At 42.2% G+C, this 24,798-nt stretch overlaps 4 protein-coding genes across 4 annotated transcripts; 2 read left to right on the forward strand and 2 right to left on the reverse strand.

The window, feature by feature from the left end:
* Positions 1–385: 385 nt before the first annotated feature.
* Rap1 (RAS oncogene family member Rap1) lies at positions 386–3,032 on the reverse strand. Its single transcript, XM_065310240.1, has 6 exons — positions 2,788–3,032; positions 2,470–2,656; positions 1,800–2,011; positions 1,609–1,737; positions 1,262–1,414; positions 386–1,207 (listed from the first exon to the last, which is right to left on the reverse strand). The coding sequence occupies exons 3-6, from the start codon at positions 1,980–1,982 to the stop codon at positions 1,118–1,120; spliced, it is 555 nt and encodes a 184-aa protein (XP_065166312.1). The 5' UTR covers positions 1,983–2,011; positions 2,470–2,656; positions 2,788–3,032; the 3' UTR covers positions 386–1,117.
* A 3,574-nt stretch (positions 3,033–6,606) lies between these two features.
* Positions 6,607–13,560, forward strand: nAChRalpha7 (nicotinic Acetylcholine Receptor alpha7). Its single transcript, XM_065309397.1, has 8 exons — positions 6,607–7,256; positions 8,272–8,411; positions 8,507–8,551; positions 9,127–9,236; positions 9,302–9,482; positions 9,546–9,621; positions 9,681–10,072; positions 10,135–13,560. The coding sequence occupies exons 1-8, from the start codon at positions 7,163–7,165 to the stop codon at positions 10,681–10,683; spliced, it is 1,587 nt and encodes a 528-aa protein (XP_065165469.1). The 5' UTR covers positions 6,607–7,162; the 3' UTR covers positions 10,684–13,560.
* Positions 13,561–13,879: 319 nt separating this feature from the next.
* nAChRbeta1 (nicotinic acetylcholine receptor beta1) lies at positions 13,880–17,902 on the forward strand. The gene is made up of 7 exons (XM_065310238.1): positions 13,880–14,318; positions 14,639–14,775; positions 14,841–14,995; positions 15,049–15,681; positions 15,818–15,979; positions 16,048–16,282; positions 16,338–17,902. Exons 1-7 carry the CDS (start codon positions 14,255–14,257, stop codon positions 16,500–16,502), a joined length of 1,551 nt encoding a protein of 516 aa, XP_065166310.1. The 5' UTR covers positions 13,880–14,254; the 3' UTR covers positions 16,503–17,902.
* Positions 17,903–18,487: 585 nt separating this feature from the next.
* On the reverse strand, positions 18,488–22,369 carry LOC135797736 (lysine-specific demethylase 7B-like). Its single transcript, XM_065310237.1, has 12 exons — positions 22,194–22,369; positions 21,955–22,040; positions 21,480–21,900; positions 20,983–21,420; positions 20,724–20,931; positions 20,467–20,670; positions 20,225–20,412; positions 19,929–20,174; positions 19,701–19,870; positions 19,455–19,642; positions 19,266–19,401; positions 18,488–19,195 (listed from the first exon to the last, which is right to left on the reverse strand). The coding sequence occupies exons 1-12, from the start codon at positions 22,352–22,354 to the stop codon at positions 19,104–19,106; spliced, it is 2,538 nt and encodes an 845-aa protein (XP_065166309.1). The 5' UTR covers positions 22,355–22,369; the 3' UTR covers positions 18,488–19,103.
* Between the last annotated feature and the right edge of the window lie 2,429 nt (positions 22,370–24,798).

Below are 24,798 nucleotides of genomic sequence, written 5' to 3' on the forward strand. Positions count from 1 at the left end.
ACGTGTTATTTTCTTCACTTATGAATACACTACACGGCTCAGGTGCAGTATCACGGTCTCAAACGATCAGAGAGCAAATTTCCTCAACGTCATCAGCTAAATACTCGAAAATATAGCTCAAAACTGTTTGAAAAACGCAGCTTCTGTTCGTTGTCGACCCTTTCGCTTCACACACGCCCACTAAACATTATTATGTCTATGTTAGATCAAGAAGTGAAGTGTAGTCGGGGAGCAGTCTTTGCATGGGACCTCTCAATAAAATTCAATGTACATGTATATAATTGGCAGTCGTATAAACAATGCGCCCCCATGTCAAATCGCCCCAGTGCGGTCAATTGTCATTTAATACTTGCATTTGCTCCAATTTGGTAATGAATCGTATAAGTATCGTTTAAATATAAATATATTATACGTACGTAAATATTATGATGTAAAATAATAGCACTGTGTGTTTGTTTTAAAAAACCGTTTACAATTATTAACTCATACATGTAATGTGTGTGTTTGTGTCTGTGTCTTATCAGCGCTCCACAATCAGCCCAATGGTTTATCTATAGATTAATATTTAATGTGTGTGTGGATTATGCTTCGATGATTTTTAAAAAAATAATCAATTAGATCGATTCGTTAGTGGCAGTTGTATGCATACATCCGAACGCAAGTTTTCAAAATTTTATACATTTTACAATTACTGATTTAAAAATTCAATCCACTCTCGGCTCGCATTTATTTACTCTCTCTTTGTTTTTACCCCGTTTGCCCCGTGTTTCAACAAATACATGTACATATTAAATTAAATAGTTTAGTTCTCATCATTTTTGTGGCTAAAATTGAAAATATCGCTTCTTAAGATATATAAACTATATAATAAAATAATAATAGTCTTGCAATCGCTAATGATTTGGTTCTGATTGGAAAATTGTTTGGATAACCGACAAAATTACGATGCGATTGTGTTAAACTGTGTGTGTGTGTGTGTGGTGTGTTTCGCTGCAGTTTTCGAAATGGTTGGCGGCGCCGATTGCAATTCGTTTCTCTTGTAATTATTATTTGTGTGTTTATGTTTCTTTTGTATACTTAGTAGAGAAGATTGTGTTGTATTTGGCTTGGCATGCTTTTAAAGAAGCGCGCAAATCGATTTCTTTTTCTGCTTCTGTTTCTTTTCGGGCGATTTTTTGTTGATTTGTCGCACTAAATCGAAAAAGATCTACGACAAACAATCAATTACAGATAAGTCACGAGTGCGTCGATAAATACTCACATCAATAACGTTGATTTTCGCTTTGGCGGAGGTCTCCATGAAGGCACAGTTAAACTGGCGCGACAGATTGATGCCCTGGTCCTTGCCGACCACTCTCTCCTCCTCCAAATCACATTTGTTGCCGACCAACACCATTGGAACATCATCGGTATCCTAAAATCCACAATAACCGTTTAACGCTGTGGTAAAACTCGCATTATCACGAGCATTTCTCCACAGGAAGTAACACAGATAAGCGCATTTCCTTTGCAACCTCAGAATACATTACAAACCATATAAAATTGTGGCAAATTCCTTACTTGAGCAATAAATAAATTACCGTTATGCATAATTGCACTCATACACACCTTGACTCTGAGTATTTGTTCTCGTAAGTCCTGCAAATCGTTAAACGTCGATTGCGCCGTTATCGAATACACCAGAATAAAGCCCTGGCCGTTCTTCATGTAAAGGTCGCGCATGGCTGTGAATTGTTCCTGAAAGGCACCGATAACGCAGCGTATTAATTACATAAACATATACTGCATGTTTGACTCACTGTGCCGGCCGTATCCAAAATTTCCAGCATGCATTGCTGCCCGTCGACTTCGACTTGTTTGCGATAACTGTCCTCGATTGTTGGGTCGTACTTCTCGACGAAGATGCCTTGCACAAACTGCACGGTGAGGGCGGATTTACCCACACCGCCGGAGCCCAACACGACGATTTTATATTCACGCATGTTTTCCTGCTTAAAATGAGCAAAATGTTCTGTAAATCAAAAGAGAAACATTATTTGTATGTGTATCAGAGGATGAGTCCATACAAAGTAATATATTTAAATTGATGAGTCAACCAATTAAAAAATCACAAGTGGGAGCTGTGTTTCAGCTTGTGGGCACGTACAGCGCCGATAAAAACGCGCTCGCAGTTTACCCTCGATAATTTCATGAAGAAATAAACTAGTTAATTGTAAAATTGTTCATGCTGTGTCCAAATTTTGAGCAATTGACATGAAACATGAGCTGAAATAACAAGTTTTGTTGATTTGTCTTAGGAGTTTAACACTTCCAGGTGGATATTTGGCTTAAAAAAACACACAAACATAAAATCACAATGAAAGCTATTTATAGATGATAAAATGTGTGGAAACTTTTGAGTTTATGAGCAGAAAAGCATGCAGAGAAGGTGTTTAGCAATGATCAACAGATTATGATGTCAGTACATACCTCTCTATATTGGTTAAATGAATAAAAGTGAATTCCAGAGTGATTCACCCACTGATTCAGCACTCAAGCTCAAGTTCACACCAAGGTCCCACTTGCCCAGAAGGGTAGTTTCACTGTGGACTGCTGTATTTGTATTGTACACCCTGCTGGTGTTCAGACTTTAAAGTCCACGCTCATCGCTCGGAGGCTAAAACGTACAAATAATATTTATCAGTTGCGAACGAGTTGGAAACCGTCGGCGGCGGTTTGATGGCGGTTTGCCGATGGGGCACGCGTCGGCCCGCATTGCCGGCCCTGCCGCAAGTTGATGTGCCTCACCTTGATGTGGCTGCTGCGATAGGCGCGCGCGTTGTTGCACAAGGCGTGCGAGTGTCCGACGGCGTTACGAGAGAAAAAACGGGCGATGGCCAGCTTCACACACTACGACACGCTGCGCGTACAGCACGCAGTTACTGGTGGCGGCGGCAGAGAGGTGGAGTTGTTTGACCAGCGACTCTGCATGACTCTGTCGCGGAAGCGAACGAGGCGAAGCGCGCTTGGTTTGTCACTCGGCTCAACGCAAACCAGTGCTGCCAACCTTTGACAGTTTGACAGCATTTGAAACTGTGCAGAATGTTAAAACAACAAATTATCTCTTTTAATTTATAGTAACTATTTAGAATAAATATATTAACATACTAGAGTAAATAAATTAATTTACAGTAAGTTATTTGTTTCAAGTTGGATTTGCCAACTATCAAGTCTAAAAGTTTCTTGGAATTTATGTGAGTCATTCATACCACACCTTTCTTGATAATTACAGAAAACTATCAAAATTACAAGTAATAACATAGATTTAATTAACATAATAACTAAAAATTAGTATAATTTGTTTGTATCAGTCGAGGAAAATAAATAAATAAATATATAAACAATTACTAATTTAAAGTTCTGTTAAATGCCGGCAGAGGGCGCCACCTGCTACCGAACACCATATTTGAAATATTGCTTTACTTTTACATTTTATTACTTTTTTCCTAATAAACTCATTAAGAAACTTTAAAATTAAGAAAAATACTACATTTTTAAATGTTAATATATTGCCACCTTTTAGTAATAGTAGCTGACAAAAACGTAGATTGAATTTCGTAAATTAAAACTTAATTAAATGCTGAAACGTTGCGTCGTTTTTCGTTTTTCTCAAGCGTACTTCATAAAAACGTCTAATGAATTTAATGAGAACGAAAACGTTTGGAAGCTGTTGAGGTGCAGCAAGTTTGACGCGAAATTAAGATGCCAGCCGTTATTTACGCTCGCAGTTTAAAGATTTAATAAATTAAATATTTCCGCGCGTCGTAAAAGTTTTACGCGCGCTACGTGCGACCCAAAACGCTTAAAAACAAAGTATAAACACTGTAAAATGCAGAAAATAATATTACAGTAGTGCTACAGTAGTGTATTTGATAAATTAATAGAATAAATGCAAGTGTGGAGTGCAATTGTGCGATTGACCAACTTTCACTTTCGCAGGTGTGTGCTCCCCGACTGTAGGTCGACACTGATCTAGTGCACGCCCGAAACTCATGAACTCGGCCGCCCCCGAGTGTGGCAGTGGCGGTGGCGACACCATGTGCGAGATGCTGCGTCCACCGCCACGCGACTCGTCGCGCACGCAACGCGGAAGTTCGTAGATCTATTGATTTTTCTCGCTTGGCCGCCGCCGCCGCCGCCGCCGCTGACTTAATACCACTGCATTCGCGTGCGCGTTATTCAATTTTAACTCATTCGCTTAATTTGGTTTATTTTTAGGAGCGGATGCAGAAGGTACAAGCGTACGCGGTACACAAACAGAGCGAAAAACTTGACTGCGCATAATTTCGTTGCGAATCAAAGTAAATTCCCCTTTTGGTACATAAATGATAAGTATCTCATTAAATATACCTATATAATGCGCTATTTTTACGCCTCGTTTGATAGGCAGCCAATTATACAATTTACAATCGCATTGTGCGTTTGTTGCGCTCGATGATTCAAACGACAATTTCTCATGCAAATTGCAATCGAGTTGAGAAGCCGCGCGGCGTGTCAAACGAGCGCCGGAAAGTGCACACAAAGTTATAATCGATTCGACGGTGGCAGGAGGCAGGAGGTGGCAGTGGCACAGCATCCACCGTTTTCCTCTTTTGTCTTGCCGCACCACCCCGAAGAGATAGCTAATTATTCGATGGCGAACAATAGCGTTTCACGCTGTCCACCTCCGCCGCCCCCATTGGCGCGCATAACTTATGCCATTGTGCGTATCACGTGGGCGGTAGGTACATGGCCTGACCCCGCCATAGCCCGACTCCGGGCAAATGTCAGATGTATTTTTAAACCGTGGGCGCGCGCGAAGTCACTGTCAAAACACTGCATAACCTCAATTATGCGCCAGCGGCGGGGAGTTTCAATAATCGTCGCGCAACACAAACAGGCGAGGTGAATGTTATATATGCCTGGGGGCTGCGGGCAAACACCAGCGGCACACATATTATCCAGATTCGCCGAAGCGCACTTGAGGTTTCGGCCTCTTCACACCCGCCTCGCCGGGGCATTATAAATCAGTGCCGGAGGTGGTGGTAGTCGTGTGTGTGATCATGTTTAACGATGTTAGCTTAAATGTACGAGTATGTAAAACTTAATTCGACGCGGTCCGCTGGGCATGTAGGTTTTAAAAATGGGTCCCGAGCGTCCCTAGGTGAAAACAGGTACGGTACAAGCGCGCGCAGCTTCCCGAAAGCGAAAAAAAACGATGCACGATTAGCAGGACACTGCAGAGGGTGGAAAGAGAAGTGTCCCTGAGCGTGGCCGTTGAACTATGCAGTACAGGTTGACCAGGATCACCGCGAGAGTAAACAGATTACATTGGTACTTGCTGCGAGAGAGCTTTGATGGTCCCAGAGGGCAAAAACTACTCCTGTTGCTTCTGCAAATAGTTAAATAGAGAATAGTAGATCCCAAAGGGTTGGCGCGTAAAAATTACACTTTAATCAATATAGAATATTGGCTATGGTTAGTATAATGGTCCGGGGGACCGACTGTTGCTTCACAAATAGAGTAATAGCTCAAACAGGAAGAAGGGAAGCAAAAAGACGGTATGCCGACCTTTGTCCGGCCGAAAATCTGCGGTCGACTAAATTACCGAGCCGCAGTTCATCGAAACACTAGACTCCCCCCCCCCCCAAGCACAACCCCCGTGTGGGACCGTTTTCATTTACTGCTCACCGTTTTTGTCTCGCAAAAAATCAAAGGAGTTTCGCATAAAAGATTCAAGGCTATGCAGAAGATGGAAACACAGTCACACAGTGTTCATCAAAACCGCCCCCCCTGAAAGCAATAAATTATAGTGCCAACGTTTTAATCAATCAACACACCCCCGCGGCGAGGCATTTAAACAATTTTTATCGATCAAAATTGGCGCAAATAAAATAGTCGGCGGAATTCAAGCGGAAATTTATTTATTACCGGCGTAATTCGGAAAGTAGGGCATGTTAAGCATAAAACTTTCCAGTTTCCACCCCACAACCAAATAATATTAACGGTGACACAATGCATCTGCGCTTTAATAACAATTTTCATCTTTCAGCCCATCGCTAGTCCATTTTGATTAATTTTACTGTTCATTAATTATAAGACAAAGTGGCAAGTGTTGTCGGAGTGGTGTGGGGGTGGAAGGGGTGGAGTTGACGGGGTTGATCGATGTCCTGCGGCTTTTCACCACACGCCCCATCCGTTTGATTAATTCAAACCGCTTTAAACTGAATAAATAATTAACAAACTCTGCAGAATATTGCATATTGGAAATGTTGGGTAGGCGGGGAGGCGGCTGGCTGGCTGGTAGGGGTGGATGTTGGATGCATCTTTGGCGGGCGATGGCACATCAATGCGACGTGTCGATGCGCGTGCGGGACGGTAACATGTGGTCCCCAGTCGAAGCCGCCGCCGCCGCTGCCGCCGCTGCCGCCGCTGCCACCGTGGACGCTGCGGCATGCTTGACGCGCACGCGCAAATCTTCATTGATCTCTCCGCGCGGCGTGCAGCATCCCAGGCGCTCGATGAATTTGCGCCCCGCTCGGCCGTCGTTCGGTGCAGGGGTGGGGAGGCGGCGCGGCGGTGGCACAAGCAGCAGCCGCCTCGCACAGCATCCCGGCGGCAGTGGGTCCGTGGTAGCGCAGTAGCCAGAGACTCGAGACGCCAGCTCGAAATGGCCACAGTATACGGATGTGCAAAGTAGAGTCGATTTTGCCGCCACCGCCGCAGTCGCATCCGCCGCCGCCGCCGTCGTCGTCGTCATCATCGTAGCCAAACCGTGTGCAGACAGAGGACTAGCCGCGCGCGCGACATGATGTAACACACACCGTAACCCTAATCACACCGTAATTTTTATCACACGCGCGATAATCGTATTTATTTATCTCTCCTCCTCCTCATTACACATTCACTCTCTGTGCGCGTGTATGAAGTATGTGCGGCAGCGGGGTAAACTCAAAGTGCTGCGCTAGGCGCCGCCTCCGGTCTGGGTGCCCTCGCCGCAGTCTGCACTAGCCGCCACGCACGCACTTCTTCTCCTCCGTTCTTCTGGAGCGATGATCTAAAGCGGGCCACGCATCTCCGAGTCAGCGCGGTCTTCGAGCACCTTTAAGCACGTCATCACCACCACGCTATCTTGGGCTACCCCATGGACAGTGGCATGCGGCAATGTCAATTCAACTGCGGCCCGCGAGCACTGACGCTCTTTGTACTCTTGCACATCTGCCTCACGCTACCGGACGGTAACAGAACTTTTCTTTCACATGCCGCCATTTTGTACTAGCCAGATAACATACATTTGCATATACAGCGAATATTGTTTCAACTTGTGGGACACATTTTTATCGTATCAAGCGGTCCCTTGCCGCCCCTGACAGTTGTACACGTTCTATAGGTACATCTCCAGGGGGACGTTTTTCATGCTCTCACGTGATTAACATTTTGACATGTCCATTAACTTTCACCAGCGTGCAAATTTATATCCGAAATGTACAAAATGGCGGTCATAGGTGGCGCTGTACCCACATTTAGCTACTGTGTTTACATGAGTTAAACTTGAGTTAAAAATACTCTGGTATCTCGCATTGTGCAGGGATGATCCGTCATAATGGAGTCGCGCACGTCGACGAGCTCTTGACTAATGCGACATCTGCGACGTTTCGATAACTCGCTGTTTAACACACCGTTAATGTTACAATGCGCGTTGGGGGTGATGATGATTGTGTGCGTAGATCGTGTGACGCAAATTCGCTCTCTCAGCCGTTGACAGGCAAAAAAGGCTCGTCAAACGCACGCCGACAGCGACAGCACAATAGCACCCTCAGCGTGCCACAATACTCGAAATGTTTCCAAACGAATCTCAATTTCAAAACAATTGTTTCAATTTTTGTTTCAAGCACACACACACGCCAGACCATTGTGTGTAGCTCTCAATTGAGGTTAAATCTGTTGTAGTTTTGCGCGGGTTATTTTTTTGCTTGGTCCTTCTTGGCTCCTCCATTCGCATTCTGACTGTATCATAGATCTAATAAATCTCCGGCATGCATCAGCCAACACGGCATTCCGACGTCGTGCAAGAAGGCAAACAACAAGATTAACCGCCCTCTTATAATAATAAAAACCGCTCGGCTGGTCCGCACGCAGCTTGTTTATCGAATTGGCTTTCTTCTCACTCTGCTCACGCCTCGCCACGAAAACAATCGAATATTTTTGCGCCCCGAAATCAAATTGACCTTGGATTTATGTCGCTTTTTGCAGACGTTGCGGGCGGCTACAATGAGAAGCGGCTGCTGCACAAACTCCTCGATCACTACAATGTGCTCGAGCGGCCCGTCGCGAACGAGTCGGACCCGCTGCAGCTCAGCTTCGGGCTAACATTGATGCAAATCATCGATGTGGTATGTACCTATGCAACCACTGCTACATATACGCATAAACGTGTGTGTATGTCTGGTTGCCTGGCTAATATATACGTGTTTAAAACTTGTTCCAGGATGAAAAAAATCAGTTGCTCATTACGAATATCTGGCTGAAGTTGGTGAGTTTTCCGTTCGCTTGCTTTTTCAACCATCCACCGCCCCCAGCTTTGTACGGCAAACTTTTACTGATATTAGATATGAATGAGCGCTGGCACACTTCCATCCGCATATACCGTGTAACTATAGTTTAGAGATAGCAGCGTTGGCGGCGGGCGGAAAGTTGCGCAAAAATATCAGAAGCGCATCGCTCCGAGACGCGTCCTAATAGGATAATATATGACTTAGGGATGTGATATATTACGAAAAATACCATTTTTTACTGTTGGCACTTTTCAAACTTATCTCTTCCGAGTCGCGCAAAAAGAAAATCGTTCAACATTCTTCAATTCTCAAATTGGAAATATTACTTTCAATTAAGGAGGTTGTCAACAATAAATTTCTCTGTGCAAAAAACAAGAGTTTTGCATAGTTTTGGCTGGATCTGCATAGATTTGCATTTGATTTGTCGGATTTTTAGCATGATTCCGATTGATTTACATGTTTTTACATAACATTTTCATAATACGAAGCGAATGCTTCCTTTTGGCAAGTCATGTGAAGTCAACCATTTTGATTCCGAGTGTTTGTGTGAAAGGAATGGAACGATATGAACTTGAGATGGAACGCTTCGGAGTTTGGCGGAGTAAAGGACCTGCGTATTCCGCCACATCGTCTCTGGAAGCCGGACGTGCTCATGTACAACAGGTATTGCGGATTGAAATTCACCTCGGGACATGGGAGTTGTCTAAATTCGAATTGGGTTGTTGCAGTGCGGATGAGGGCTTCGACGGCACGTACCCCACCAACGTGGTGGTAAGGCAAAACGGCAGTTGCCTGTACGTGCCGCCGGGTATCTTCAAGAGCACGTGTAAGATCGACATCACCTGGTTCCCGTTCGACGACCAGCGTTGCGAGATGAAGTTCGGGAGTTGGACCTACGACGGATTGCAGGTATGAATATTTCTGGGATTATCCTGTGATATTGCGGGATTAACCTGGTTGGCTTTTCCACAGTTGGATCTGCAATTGCAGGATGACGCCGGTGGTGATATTAGTAGTTTCATCACGAACGGCGAATGGGACTTGCTTGGTGAGTAAATAATAATTGCGCGAACATAGAAATTGAAAACAAGTGGTTAATGTTTATAGGCGTGCCGGGTAAGCGTAATGAGATCTATTACAACTGCTGCCCGGAGCCGTACATCGACATCACGTTCGTGATCATCATCCGTCGACGGACACTCTACTACTTCTTCAATCTGATCGTGCCGTGTGTGCTGATTGCGTCGATGGCGGTGTTGGGCTTCACGCTGCCGCCCGACTCCGGCGAGAAGCTCTCGCTGGGTGTGACCATCCTGCTGTCGCTCACCGTGTTCCTCAACATGGTCGCCGAGACGATGCCGGCGACCTCTGACGCCGTACCACTGCTGGGCACCTACTTCAACTGCATCATGTTCATGGTGGCCTCCTCGGTGGTCTCGACCATTCTCATCCTCAACTATCATCATCGCAACGCCGATACCCACGAGATGTCTACCTGGGTAAGATATGACTATGGGTGGGTGGGTTTAATACTAGATATTATAATGTGTGTGGGTTGCAGATTAAAGTTGTGTTCCTCTACTGGCTGCCGTGCATTCTGCGCATGAGCCGGCCTGGTGTGGGTATGTGCGACTACCCAAAGGGCAGCGCTGGTTCATCGGTGGGCTCCGGCGGGAAGCCGTTCCAGGATGTGGAGATGAAAGAGCGCAGCTCCAAGAGCCTGCTGGCGAACGTGCTCGATATAGATGACGACTTCCGGCATAATCATCACCGAGGCGCTGGTACACCCACGCCGCTCCCCACGGCTGCGTTATTCCGAACAGTCTACAGGCAGGACGAGAACAACGGCAATGGCGGTGGACGATTGCACGAATCGCTCGTCTCCAACCACGCCTGCCTCAGCGCCGACTACGAGCTGGCCCTCATCCTGAAGGAGATCCGCTTCATCACCGACCAGCTGCGGAAGGAGGACGAGGCCGCCGACGTGACGCGCGACTGGAAGTTCGCGGCGATGGTGGTCGACAGACTGTGCCTTATCATATTCACCCTGTTCACGATCATCGCGACGCTCGCGGTGCTCTTCTCGGCGCCGCACATCATCGTCTCGTAGCCGGGCGCCCGCCGCCGCCGCCGCCGCCGCCACCTTCGTTGGGTTCTTCCTAGTGTTTTACATTTGATTCGTACGACGCGCACACGCGCACTAGCTGCCAAACAAATCGACGAAATGAAGATGAAGTTAGTGTTTAGTTTCGTTTAGCTAACTAACCGGAGCGGACCCCCTCCCACCTGCCCGCCCGCCCCCAAACACACTCACTAGCCGTTTGGCGCGCGCGTGCGTGCGCGCCGCCCAGGGGACGACGACGTTGAGATTTTATACACAAAATACATAAGGCAGGTATCGAACTTACTGAATTTACCTACGATTACGATATGACAAAACGACGCGTGTTTTCTTTTTGTATAGTGTTCTTTAGGATATTAAAACACAATCATACTGTGATAAATCAAATTAAATGTTGAGTTGACAAAGTGAGGGACGAGGACGACGACGACGAAAATAACGCACGCGATTTAAGACAAAAAAGAACACACGCCCCACGCGCACGCCCACGCACCCGATTTGCTGGTGGGCGGTGGGCGTGCACGTGCGCGAGAATACTTCAGTTGCATAAACAACAACAACTATTTCCACGCGCAGGCCCATCGCTCCAGTGGGCGGCGCGTCGCGCGCACGCGCATTGTTAATTCACACATTGTTAATGGCATTTTTGTATTCAAACAAACGACATGTAGATGGATATTTTTCTCGATAGGATTTAAACATTTTAAAACATCGTTAGGATAATTAAAAACAAAACATCAATACAAACAATTATTATTTGCGCTTTCCTGCTCATTTCGTTTGATCGATTATTCGCGCAAGTCGACCGATGCGACAACCGCCATACTGACGCCGCGGCCGATTTGCCACCGTAAAACATTCAAGTCTATTTAAACAAGGAAAAAACGTAAATGATAATTATGAATTGATATAAACGATAAATGAATTAATGAGATACTAGTGAAACAAGTGAGGTTGTCATAATAGATGCATAAGGAAAGAAAACAACATTTGATTGGTGTGTTCGTTCGCTTACATTTGCTCAATGCTCAAATATTAATTATATTGACATTTAAATGAAGGCGAAAATCTTAACACCCACACATTGAAACACACCCACACACACATACACAACTCATGCACGCCCTGGCCGGGATGAAACAATGAAAAACATTCGCACACGCACGTCAAACGCGAAACAAAGGAAGTTGCTCAAAAATCTTTCCTAGAAACCGTGCGCGGAATGTAACTCGACGCCGAATTTACCACTTCCGGAAGGGCGGCCATTTTCTCTCACACACACACACACACACACACGTGTCGATACCGGAAAACGGTTTAGTTGGAAAACCTTGTCACTGTCACACGCCATGACAATATATATCTTGTTATAGAGACAAAACGTTAGTTGGTTTTCGCGTTTACGTTTCGATTGTTTGAAATTTATAAATGAAAAGTTTTATTGTCAAATGCTGTCAAAGCAATACGCAATACGAGTTGCAATAAATGAAAGTCAAACGGGTCGACACCGATATAAGCAAAGTCATCTATCTCTCTTAACTAAACAAACAAACAAAACAAACAACAAGAACAAGAACAAAACGATGACGATGATTTTTTCGTAAGCAATTTTAAGATGAACGATGATGATGTATTTTTAAAAGCGTTCCTTTCCAACCCTCAGCCCTTAAAAGTGAATAAACTAAGTAAATTTTTACTAAAAAGCAAAAAAAAACGACGAAAGAATCGAATAATTCGACGTGTATAGAAGCTGGGTTTGCGTGGGTGCTCCTCCCACTGCCGGGCGGAGTAACATCGCTCACCTCGGTCAAGCCCCGCCCGGCACATGGGACACGCCCCTCTCAATGCACCCACATTAAAAAAAGATACATATGAACACAACTAATATGAACAAAATGATGGCGTGCGCATAATGAGAACCGAAAAATAATTAACTTAAACGGTGCGCACTAAAAATTCGTATATTGAGTAATTACAAATTACAAATCTATTTCTATGATATTCATATTATAATAATAATAATACTAATAAATAAAATAAAACACAAAACAAAAAAAAGAAGAAGAGAATCTCGCATTTCCATTATTATATAAATAAACATAAAATAAAATTCGAGGATTAAACGTCTCTCCCGGCGCGCCCCGCCCCCGTCCTCTGACCCCGCCCCCTGCCCCCAAAACAAACCTCACTCCCACCCAAAAATGATGATAAGCTGAATTAACTTGTAAGTAACTGACGATTGATGAGGAATTTTAAAGTTGAACAACAACAAGCGCACACACAAAAACAAAGAACAAACAAAAACAAAAAGAACGACAATCCATAACGGTCGCTCCTTTCCTTCTATCTCTCTCTAACTAACTCTCTATCTATCTAACACACAAACGGAAACAAAAGCGGGACGGATAAATAAATAAATACGAACAAAACAAGAAGATGATGAAGAAAAAAACGCACTGCGCTTTTGAATTCGAGTCAATTAAGAAATTTCGCTCTTTATGTATATTAAGAAGTTTCCTAATTCGATTGTGACTTTGAAAGCTAAGCAAAACCACCCTCCACGCTCACACAAACAGAGTTTACCGAAGAAAACCGCAACAAAAAAAATTAATTATTGTAAACAGATTGATGAAGGAAAAAGTTAACAGACAAAACCAACACAACAACATGAATAAACTATAAGCGACGGCTTTGTTTTCTACTGAACATTACAAAAAAAAATCGCAAAAAACTATGAAATGAAAAATTGAAAAAATTGTTGTAATATCGTGTCAACCAATGGATTGTACTTTGTTAAAATGAATTATATGAATTAAACAATAATAAGACGTGTAAAAAAAATGCCGCAATATGATGACACATGAATTAATCTCTTGGGTAGTTTATTTAATTTTTCCCTTTGCTTTTTTTGGAGAAAAGAAAAATAGAAAAACATCCCTTTTGCAGGAAACTAGATCGAAATGAAAGTGTTACAAGGACGTTGCGTTGTTTTGTTCTTATTTCGGCCCTGATATACCACGTGCACGCTTGCGCTGCTGTTTTCTACACGATTCGAGAGCAAATCGATATGAATATCTTGGGTTTGGACCCTCTTGAGTCTCAATACGTTGAAATACTGCCATCTAGTGTTAAAAACACCAAGTTTATTATAAAGGGGGTGGTGTCGCAGTTTGGCGGCGCTCGACGCGCTTCCTGCCGTCCCTGCCGCCTCTCACTAGTCGTGCGAGTCGTCGCTGCCCTCCGAACGTAAAACCGCACTCGTATCGCTCCAACATCCACGAAACGCAAAACAACCCTTCTGATAATAAATAAATACGTAAATAAGTCGCAAGTCTAACACGCCGTGGGCTAGTTAAGTGGGTTTAACTATTATATTTGGGTCTGTAGCTGTGGGTGGTGCTTATGGCGAAGAGGGTGTGTGCGCGATGTGTACGCTCAACATGGTGACATGGTGGTGATGTCGTGAGGGACAAAACGGTGGGATGTCGGGATGATTATTGCTGCGTGTGTGTTGTGTGGTGGTTTGGTGTTTGACCCAGTGGTTTAGAATTTAACCAGGATGGCGGCGGGTCGCTCGCGCCTCATGTCGCTGCTTGTGCTACTTACAGCACTGGTTTTCACGGGTAAGTGTAAAAAAACCACCAAAACATTAAAATTTTTAGTCCTTGACGGGACCAAAGTATTTAGGACCCTTTTTCTAGTAGTGTATGTGTGGTATCTCTGTTGGGCACACCCACTGCCACATGTAAACACAGCCCCTCCCCTCTGATCCGTAACAAAGACCATGAAAGGTTTCGTGTTCTATGGTAAACCCACTTTTACCAAAATATCCCCGCTTTAATCCCTGCAGTTGATTAAAATATCAATTTCCTACTAAAATCCTGTTTGCCCTATTTGGGTTTGAATGAATGTGGTTTAATTAGGTCACACTGCGTTTTTTTAGGAAAATGTTCTGAAGATGAAGAACGCCTTGTGAGAGATCTCTTCCGAGGCTACAATAAATTGATTCGGCCCGTGCAGAACATGACCGAAAAGGTCGACGTGCGTTTCGGGCTCGCCTTCGTGCAGCTCATCAACGTGGTAAGTAATCGTAAAAGCCCAGTCGTAAAATTTTTACATCAATCACATTCCCCGATTGCGATCAGAACGAGAAGAATCAAATCATGAAGTCGAACGTCTGGTTGCGACTAGTGTGGAACGACTACCAGCTGCAGTGGGATGAAGCAGACTATGGCGGAATTGCAGTGCTACGTCTCCCGCCCGATAAAGTGTGGAAGCCAGATATTGTCCTCTTCAATAAGTAATATCTCCAATTAAAATCAACCCCAAAATACTGATTTTTTACCATTTTAGTGCTGATGGTAACTACGAGGTGCGATACAAGTCCAATGTGTTGATATACCCTAACGGAGAAGTACTGTGGGTCCCACCTGCTATTTACCAGAGTTCTTGCACCATTGACGTCACCTACTTTCCCTTTGACCAGCAGACCTGTATCATGAAATTTGGCAGTTGGACCTTTAATGGAGACCAGGTCTCACTGGCCCTGTACAACAACAAAAACTTTGTTGATCTCTCTGATTACTGGAAGTCTGGTACCTGGGATATTATAGAAGTACCCGCTTATTTGAACATCTACGAAGGGAACCAACCTACTGAGACGGATATCACGTTCTATATTATTATCCGCCGCAAGACACTCTTCTACACGGTGAATTTGATCCTGCCGACAGTGCTCATCTCGTTCCTCTGCGTGCTGGTATTCTACCTGCCGGCGGAAGCTGGCGAAAAGGTCACGTTGGGTATTAGTATTTTGCTGTCACTGGTTGTGTTCCTCTTGCTGGTATCGAAGATCCTGCCGCCCACGTCGCTCGTGCTGCCGCTCATCGCCAAGTATCTCTTGTTTACCTTCATTATGAATACTGTCAGTATTCTCGTCACGGTGGTCATCATCAATTGGAATTTCAGAGGGCCAAGAACCCACAGGTATTTATTATATTTTCTGATAACAAAGACTCAAAAAAATAAGGGAGAAAAGAAGAGCAGGTCCTAGATCCTCTCTCTCTCTTATCTAGGTGTGCCCCTTCGCAGTATATCTCACTATCTTTTCATTGCTTTCCAGAATGCCTTCGTGGATCCGCTCGGTATTCCTCAATTATCTGCCAGCAATGCTACTGATGAAACGACCGAGAAAAACACGCCTCAGATGGATGATGGAGATGCCCGGAATGGGCGTCCCTCCTCATCCCTACGGTTCGCCAGCAGACATTCCCAAACACATAAGGTCCGCAGACATGTCAAAACTTATTCAGACAACTTTCTAACTCTTTGCCTGATTTGTTTGACCCACAGTTCCATCGAATCGCAAAGCAAGGTAGAGGTGATGGAGCTATCCGACCTGCATCATCCCAACTGCAAGATCAATCGCAAACTCAATTCGGATATAGGCGTCGGCGTCGGCCCGGAAAGCTGTCGACGCGAAAGTGAGTCCTCCGATTCAATACTACTCTCTCCGGAAGCGTCCAAAGCGACGGAAGCGGTCGAATTCATCGCCGAACACTTACGCAACGAAGATCTTTATATACAAGTAGGTGAAACCCATATGGGTGATGATAATGTCAATTTAAAAAAATGAATTTCAGACACGCGAAGACTGGAAATACGTAGCGATGGTGATCGACAGACTCCAGCTGTACATGTTCTTCATTGTGACGACGGCCGGCACCGTCGGTATCCTCATGGACGCACCACACATCTTCGAGTACGTGGATCAAGATCGCATCATCGAAATCTATCGCGGAAAGTAAGCGCAGTGTCGCAGCAAGTGGGTCATACGGCGCCGCGCGCGTCAATCTCTTTCTTTATCTCGCGCCCCGACAGATCGATGCCGAGTGCACTTCCTGCACCACAACCGATAAGCGAAATAATCACACACGCGCTTCCAATGCGAGAACGCAACCACCAAAGAAAAAAAATCGTCAAGTGGCCAAAAAATGAACTGAGATGTAAAAAAACAAAACAAATAATGTACTTGTCTTCGCACGAGGCGCGCGTTCGTTAGTTGAATTGACTAAAATATAATAATCAATCAAATGCCAATGCCAAAATATTATTAAATTTACTACTAATGATACGGAGCGATCAATATTACGACTAGTTATGGTAAAAGATAAAAAGCAGACCGAAAACATTCAAATAATTTATGTTTTCTCGTTATTTTCGTGTGTAAAAACCCGCAAAAAACGTAACAAATTGGTTGACTAGCCGAGTGACAATCGTCCCACAAACAATAAATTAAAACCCGATCTATTCAGTTAACAATTTTGAATAAATTTCAATGCAAAAAGAGCGAATAAACGGAACAATTGCCATCTAACTATTACGTGTAAGTTTAAGTTTTAGAGAGACTAAAAATTAATACCGGAATAATAAATAAAGTAACCCGATAAAACACAAACACACAAACATTAAATATTAATAATAAATAATAATAAAATCTAATATAAAAATAAAATAAAACTGGTATAAAAGTTGTTAAAACGCGATTATACACAGCGCTGTTTTCAAAAACGACGATATTGTTATGTAATTAATAAAAGAAAAAAACAAATAAAAATAAAACTAGGGCGCTTCCATCAAAGTTACGCTATCAGGTTCTTACCGTCACTAGTTGCGCAAAGAAATTGATGGAAGCAAGCGAGCAACACTGTCATTTGTTAGATTAGAAGAAAGATATTGTTTCAATTTTGGGCAGTGTTATACCGTAACGCATATAAGTTATTATATGTAACTGTATGTATAATTCTATTGTCAAATTGTAACACTAATCGTAGCGCCCACAACATTAACTGGCGTATGAAAACGTAAATTTACAGTTTACAGGCATCTAGTGACACCAAAAAAAAAAAACTTAATTTACTTTGTACATAAAATATAATACCGATAACACGCAGCTAATACGCGAACAAAGGAAGAATAATGAATAAAGTCGTTTGTACTACTTGTATAAAGTATAAAAGTAAAAACTATATATTGAAAGGAAAACAAAATGAAACCTAGTTAAGCGATTAGATGATAAACGTAGCCGATAAATAAGCGGATATGTAATATGCAATATACGACGATAAGTTGTTGCCAACGATATCTACTTTAAAAACAATTGTGTCATGGATGCAGAGGATGTAATAAAATACACCATAGGAATTGACTTTCGATTTACAACCAAATTCTATTATCATTTGTGATGTGTAACGAAATCTAGACGAGTTAGTATCTGTGCAGAATAGTCTTCCATTTTGCGTTTGGGTTTTGAGTTTCGTTCGATTGCTTAAATATACGTCACTTACTTGTAGGTGAAGTGGAAATCTCTTATACTTCAAATGCGCCGAGTTCAATCTAACTGTAACATGAATGTAAATGAACGCGTAAACTTAAACAATGATTGTGTTTTACTTACAAGTTGAAGATTTTTCAGAGCAGACACACACACACAACACACTCACAAACAATTGAAATTCTACCGTATAGCACTGCCTACCGACGCTTGGAGACACATATTGACTATTAAATACAATAATCAATTATCTGTTAATAAATGAGACAAAAAACTAATGTTGATGTACCAGACAGATGCATTTACAATAAAATATCGCAGAATATTCGATTGTTTACTTCCCGAACCGCAAACCGCACTGAGAATTATTTTGCATGTTTGTTATAACCTAGAGGGAAGGGGATGATAAGGCGCGAGAAGACGGACATGCGTGTTGCAGACCTGTTCAAACAAGTTGCATATATCAAAATAAATCGCTATTTATTTATGAAGAGTGAAAATGTTATGTGAACAACGAAATCAGCATTAATAAACTGATAAAATCCACGACACATATGTTTAATAAAGCTACAAAAACCATCCGTTATCAAATATAATCTATAGATACGAATCTGTACATTATATCTAGTCAATTATTTAATTACATATTGCATCTAGCGCAATTCAATAGGCAATAGTCGAAGTAAAAAAGTGTGATGTCAAGTTACCAATATTGAACTAGAACACTATACGCATAGAATTGCAAAATTTCATTTTGCAACAATCACAGAAGAACCAAAAACTTTTCTGCCATTTTCCCAGTTTTTGTCGAGTTTTACCAAGTGCAAAGATGGAATGCCATACAAATAATCAGCGATAGCGAGTTGAGGAAAAGAAGAAACGATTGCAATTAATTTTAATAATACTGGAATTTGTTGACTAACCATTTTGTTCGTACCGGCAATAATAGTGGGAGAATAACAATAAATTATTTAAACTTAGCCGATAAAGTTAAACTTTAACCTAGCAATATTCTGCTTTCAAATGAACACATCTCGTAAAATTAAAAATTATAGTAAATTGAGCTATCAATGAATCAATGCTTCATTTTGTGCAGCTTGAGGATTTTACCCAAGCGTTGTTTCGCTGTTTTCATACCTTTTTTACTTCGTGGCGTCGTAGGTGTTTCTGCAATGTTTGCGTGTTATTATTTCAAATAACTACACAAACCTAAAGAAATTTTTAAAAATAGACTTACGTGGTGTTGTTGGCGTCGCTGGTAATTGTGTCGAAGGACCAGGTACAATCGGAATACTCGTCGTTGGTATTTGTTTATCTACTAATAACAATTTCGGTGGTTTGGGTTTCCTCCGATTTTTATTTCGTTTTGCACTCTGAAAATAAAGCTATATTTATTGTTTTATTAGCTGGTGTGTTTTGTTGTTACTTTATTTGCCGAAGAAGGTGATCTCTTTGCAGCTGCCTCGAGTACTTTCTCCACAGCCTGTTTCTTGGTGCCCTCGCGGGCAGGACGGTTCATTTTGGGCAGCAGAGGCCCAACACGAGCACGAGGACTCCATGATTGATCAATACCCATTGGATTGTATATATCATCGTCTTCAATCGATGGGTAAACTAAAAAAAATAACAAATTTTAATCAATTTTACTCAAAATTACAAACAATTAACATACTATAATCTTCATCCTGGTGCACGTCATGCAATTCTTCTTCATCCAGTAAATTCTGATCACTGACACGTTTTTTACTTTTTGTTTTCTTCGGTTGAACAAAAGTCTGACTGATTGATAACATCCCAGCAATGGCTTCCTGTGTTGATGGAGATGTTCTACCTTGATCATTACTAAAACCGAATATACCTGTATTAGATAATAATCTATTTTTAAATAGATGACATTTACGTGTCTATGAATTTCGTCGCTAAAGCTGAAGCCTTTAAAAGAGATTCTATTCCGTTTGCTCGATTATCTTCATCAACAAGCATTTTCTGCGACCAATCAACCGTGGATTTTTTCTTTTTAGGTTGTGGACTTTCATCGATGTATAAATGCATCGATTCATCAAGTGAATCGTCATCCTTAAAATCATAAATGGACTTTTGTGGATTTATTGTGGTATTGTCCATAATTGGTATAATATCCTTTGTTCTAAAAACAAACATTAATCTCCATACACAAATTATTATTGAAAAACCTACGCCAGTTTAATTTTTAAAACAGTTCCACCTCGATGCACAGCTGTGGCTGTTTCTGGCATGTCTTGTTGTGGTATAAAATACGGTATTGGCTTCTTTTCTGGAGATTTTATCGGTGGCAGTCGTACCCGAGGTTTTGGCGCTGCTTTTTTTACGGTTTTCACTGGCATTACTTCAGATTTTTCAAGAAACTAAAATGTACCTCATATAAACTACTATATCAACTTTAATTTTAGTTTATTTACATCTAGTGACGTTTTCTTGAAAGGAAAATCAACGAAATCTTTATTTATCGGTCGTTTACGTGCCCGTTTCGATTCGCGTTCTGGTTTTGGCGGATTCAAGGTGTTTATAAGTCTCTCGGCTGTCCGCACCTCCTTGGAAATGTCTTTAAACAATTTAGCAACACTTATTCCCATTGGAATCTGATCCTTCGATGTTACAATCATCTAAAACACTTTGTTATTAAAATGTCCACTGGAAACATGCAAACATTTATTACATCTTTGTCTGTGCTCGTATTCCATGATTTTAAATACGTCACAAGTGTTTTAATCCCTGATAATAAAGAATCTGGACATTTACCTCCTTCTGCATTCAGTTTCTGTATTTGGCTGAGCATTTTTTGAGCGGCAAACCAATGAATCGTCTCAAAAAACGGGTATAAAAACTTAACAGCCGTTTTTACCTTCTTTTCTATATCGTAAATCCTAGAAGCAGATGGTACACTAATAGAAATATGATGTGTCAGTAATTCTTACTGTAATTGCATGGAAATATTTAAACTATTGAGAAAATTCCCGCCGAAAACTAAGGAATCCTCAGGTGTGAGAACAGCGTGAATCCAACCGGTTGGTATCATCATTGTTTGGCCAGCGCTCAGCACACATTTAAAGCATTGATCGACCTGATCACCGAAAAATGTCTCACTTTGATTACTCGACGTCATCCACTGCTGATAGAGTGTGAGATTGGCGGGTGTCGGTTTTATTAAGTAGAAGATTTTCTGTCCTCTAAGTACGTGATACCATACGCTTGTTCCGCCGAAATCTATGTGGAAATCTGTGTAAGAGTCTTTCACGCTCATGAGGCAATATTTTTGCACACAAAGCTGATCGAAGGCGTATTCTTTCGGCCATACTACATTCGCCCAGTCCAGTTGGCGTGCAGCCAAAGGCGCATCGACCAATTTCGACAACCTAGAACATTTACAAGTGAAAATGTTGTTATTTTATGTGTTTTATAACAAAATTCTTACCCTGTTTTAGAAAATTCTAAACTAACAACATTATAAACCTTAGTTCTATTCATTGAATAAAAATATTTAACAAAATCAGTCAGTTTCATCTTCAAATCTGACTGCCTAACTACATCAATCACATCCATTTCATGGTCACCACCAACATAATTCTCAACATCATATAAAGTAAAGTCTGTTGGTGGCACAATCATATCCAATCCTTCCTTGTTGTCAATCACCAGTGGCACATCAAAGCCATGCTGCATGAGATATGCCTCATTCAGCATGTGTCCTTTAAGATGTATCACAATCTCATCTGCATTATTGAAGTGTCTTGCTCGGAGTTCTTTTATAAAGGTGACTGTGCCTGTTTGTACTGGCTTGTGGTTGGCATTCTCCTCCCAGTATTCATGTCTGTGGAAATTCTTGTATGGCTTGACTGCAAACTAATGTTTTAGCACTTTTATAGTTGTGTAAAATGATTGTTTGTTACATTGTGATGGACCATAGTCATCTGCACACCTGGGACAGTGATATTTGTCTATTTCAGGCGCTGTTTGTTCTTGAAAGCCCGTGCATCTAAAACAAAAGCAATTAGTTGTTTGGAATGTGAAAGAATTATTTGTGGTTGTTGGTAAACAAAGAAATAAACAAATAAAAAGCGTATAGGTTAGAATAAGAAAGTTTTGTGTATTGTATGAAAATGAAGCGATGAAATTGTCAAATTGTTACCCGCTGTGAAACCAGTCCTTGCACACATCACACTGGATCATGAACACGTTTGGATCGTACCGCGAACCACACAAACAATACGCTTTTTCAAGTTCCATTTCGTCTGTTTGTGAAGCTTCAATCCTTGCAAATAACGAAACAGTATTGTACGCCGGCGCCATCTTGCTTTCTAAGATGTTTTGGTTGCATAGCATGATTGCTCAAAATGCCACCTAAAATTATAAATAAATCTTTTAAATGTATATGAAACATTATTTCAATTAATTTAGATAATATTAAAATTAAGTAAATACTCTACTTTTGTCTAAATAAATAAATAAATTTATATATTTGTTTCTGTAAAATTTGTTGCCTAACATGAATTGGCAAACAAAACATAACCGAGATTTTTTTTGGCGCGAATAGTTTTCAAACGTCATAGAAATTTGCTACGAGGAAATCATCTAGTTTAAGCTTTCGTTTTGCATTCATTTTGTTGAGAAATAAGAAAATGACAAAACGAGCGTTGTTTTTAATTATTACCGGGAGATTACAACATGCAGCAGGTGAGGGCGAGCGGATATTACCTCATTTATAAACGTTATAAAAGAGCAAACTTCCGGTTGCACCGTCCGCTTTATAACCACGGCGACAACCACCCTTGTAGCGGTTTTGGCGGCGGCGGAGGCGGCAACGAAAGGGTAAGAACACGCGCTGGCGTTAATTATTGTGCGCGAGCGAAAAAGATACAAGAATCGCCTTGTATCGCGATGCGTCTTTACGAGGAAAACACGGAAAGCAGCTTCGTCCCCTTTTTACACCGGTACACTAAGCCGCAATGCAAATTATGAAGTCATTTTAATACGCATAAAGGTAGACAACTGAAGGGTGAGCGTTGCTTAGCTGTTAAGTAAATCAGCACGCGCGCCCAAATTTTCCGGCTTTCAGGGATTTAATATTTCGTTAATGATTTCAAGCCCGTTAACGAGCTTTTGGTCAGTTTGTTGTTGTGTAAACATTGATATGCAAATACAGAATATTTCACATAATACGTCACACCTCATGGACCAAGACGGAAATCTTTGCTCGCAAGTTGTTCGTATAAAGATGTGATTCACGTGTCGAAGCACAATAAGGGAGTGAGTATATCGTGCGGTCGAGTGGCAGCGTTCCTTCAACGGACGAGTGGATAAGTGGTTTTGGTTGTATTCTTTCTTTTGGGCGCGCGCGAGTTTTTCCATTTCCAGCAAATAGCCCGGTAAAAGGACCCCGGATGCGGTGGCAATCGACCGTGAACGCTCACTGATCAAGTGCTCGCAAAGTGTCGGGGCTAGTTTTTACACACACACACAACTTTCTTGCCAGATTCGCGCGCAGTTGCACGCCAAATGAGTTTTAGTTTTAACTTCACTTCGATGTTCGAATGCGAATGTAATCGATTCACCACGTGTGTGTCGCCTTCCAGGGGTAGAAACCCTTTAATAAACACGCTTTGGTAATCAACCTGATGCAATTAGCAGCGCCGGCGGCGCATCCAGGACGTCTCGGCGTAATGACAGATATCTAAGTAACCATTACACTAATTGTGCGGCGCGCGTCATCAACGTCTTGTAACAGGTGCGGTCGCTTAAGCACCACGTAGCAAACTTTGAATGCAAAGCGACCAAATTGTGTTTTGGAGGAAGATGACAATTGTTATTCTTATTTTTGCGCTTGTAAAGTTTGATATTTCATTAGGGGCGATAGTTTTATGGCCGCTGCAGTCCGACGCAGTCGCGCAAGCACCCATTGAGGGTGTTTTTTATTATTGCGGAAATCTTCAATTTTCCACGATCGTTTATAAAAGATATTGGCACTTTTGGGTGCAAAAATCCACAGAGACGTATTTAGCCTGTTTTTATTGTTACATTTGCTGCAAGATTGATGACACGATATAGAATATTATCCGTTTCTGTATCTGTGTCTGTATCTCGCTCCTTGAAGCTCTCCCAGCACGGGAAAGCTCTCGTCGAGTACATAAGATTAATAGTAGGCTTTGTTTATCCTATGTAAATGCTATTAGCGCATTTACGCCGCTGTGTGCTTCAGCATTTATTCGCCACTCGGAAGAGGAAGATTCCCCAAGTGATTTATCATGCATTGCTAATTATCATAAGATGTATTCAGCGCGCAAATGCTGTAAACTGCTGTTTTCCGCGCCCGAAATAAATCGCAGCCGCGCGCGGCTTTAATTGAATTAATTACATTGTGTTAATTACGGTTGGCAGTCGAAGACGCTCATTCCTCCGCACCCCTCGGTCAATTCGCATGGAAATGGCCACATCGTGACGTTCCTTGTCGATTCTTAGCGCATGTTCCTGCTCGATTAGGTAAATGAAGAGATGGCCAAGAATACGCCTATCGTGTGTTCGTGTGTCCGACGTAATAAATGCGTCGGAGACCGGCCCATGAAAGTTTTAAGTTTGCACACGACATCACAAGGGGTGAGATGCTGCTGATGGATATTGAATTTCTTTGCCAGACGGGGGCAAATAAAAAGCGCGCTGGGGAATGATTAAAACATGCCTACAATGTATCGGAAGGTGATCCGTGCGCGCAGGGATGGATTTCGAGTTGTGTTTCTTTT

The sequence above is a fragment of the Atheta coriaria genome, unplaced genomic scaffold (assembly GCF_025399875.1).
Source record: "Atheta coriaria isolate IRGN ID8LTWV9N9 unplaced genomic scaffold, Caltech_Dcor_3.1 hic_scaffold_8_pilon, whole genome shotgun sequence".
Lineage (NCBI taxonomy): Eukaryota > Metazoa > Arthropoda > Insecta > Coleoptera > Staphylinidae > Dalotia > Dalotia coriaria.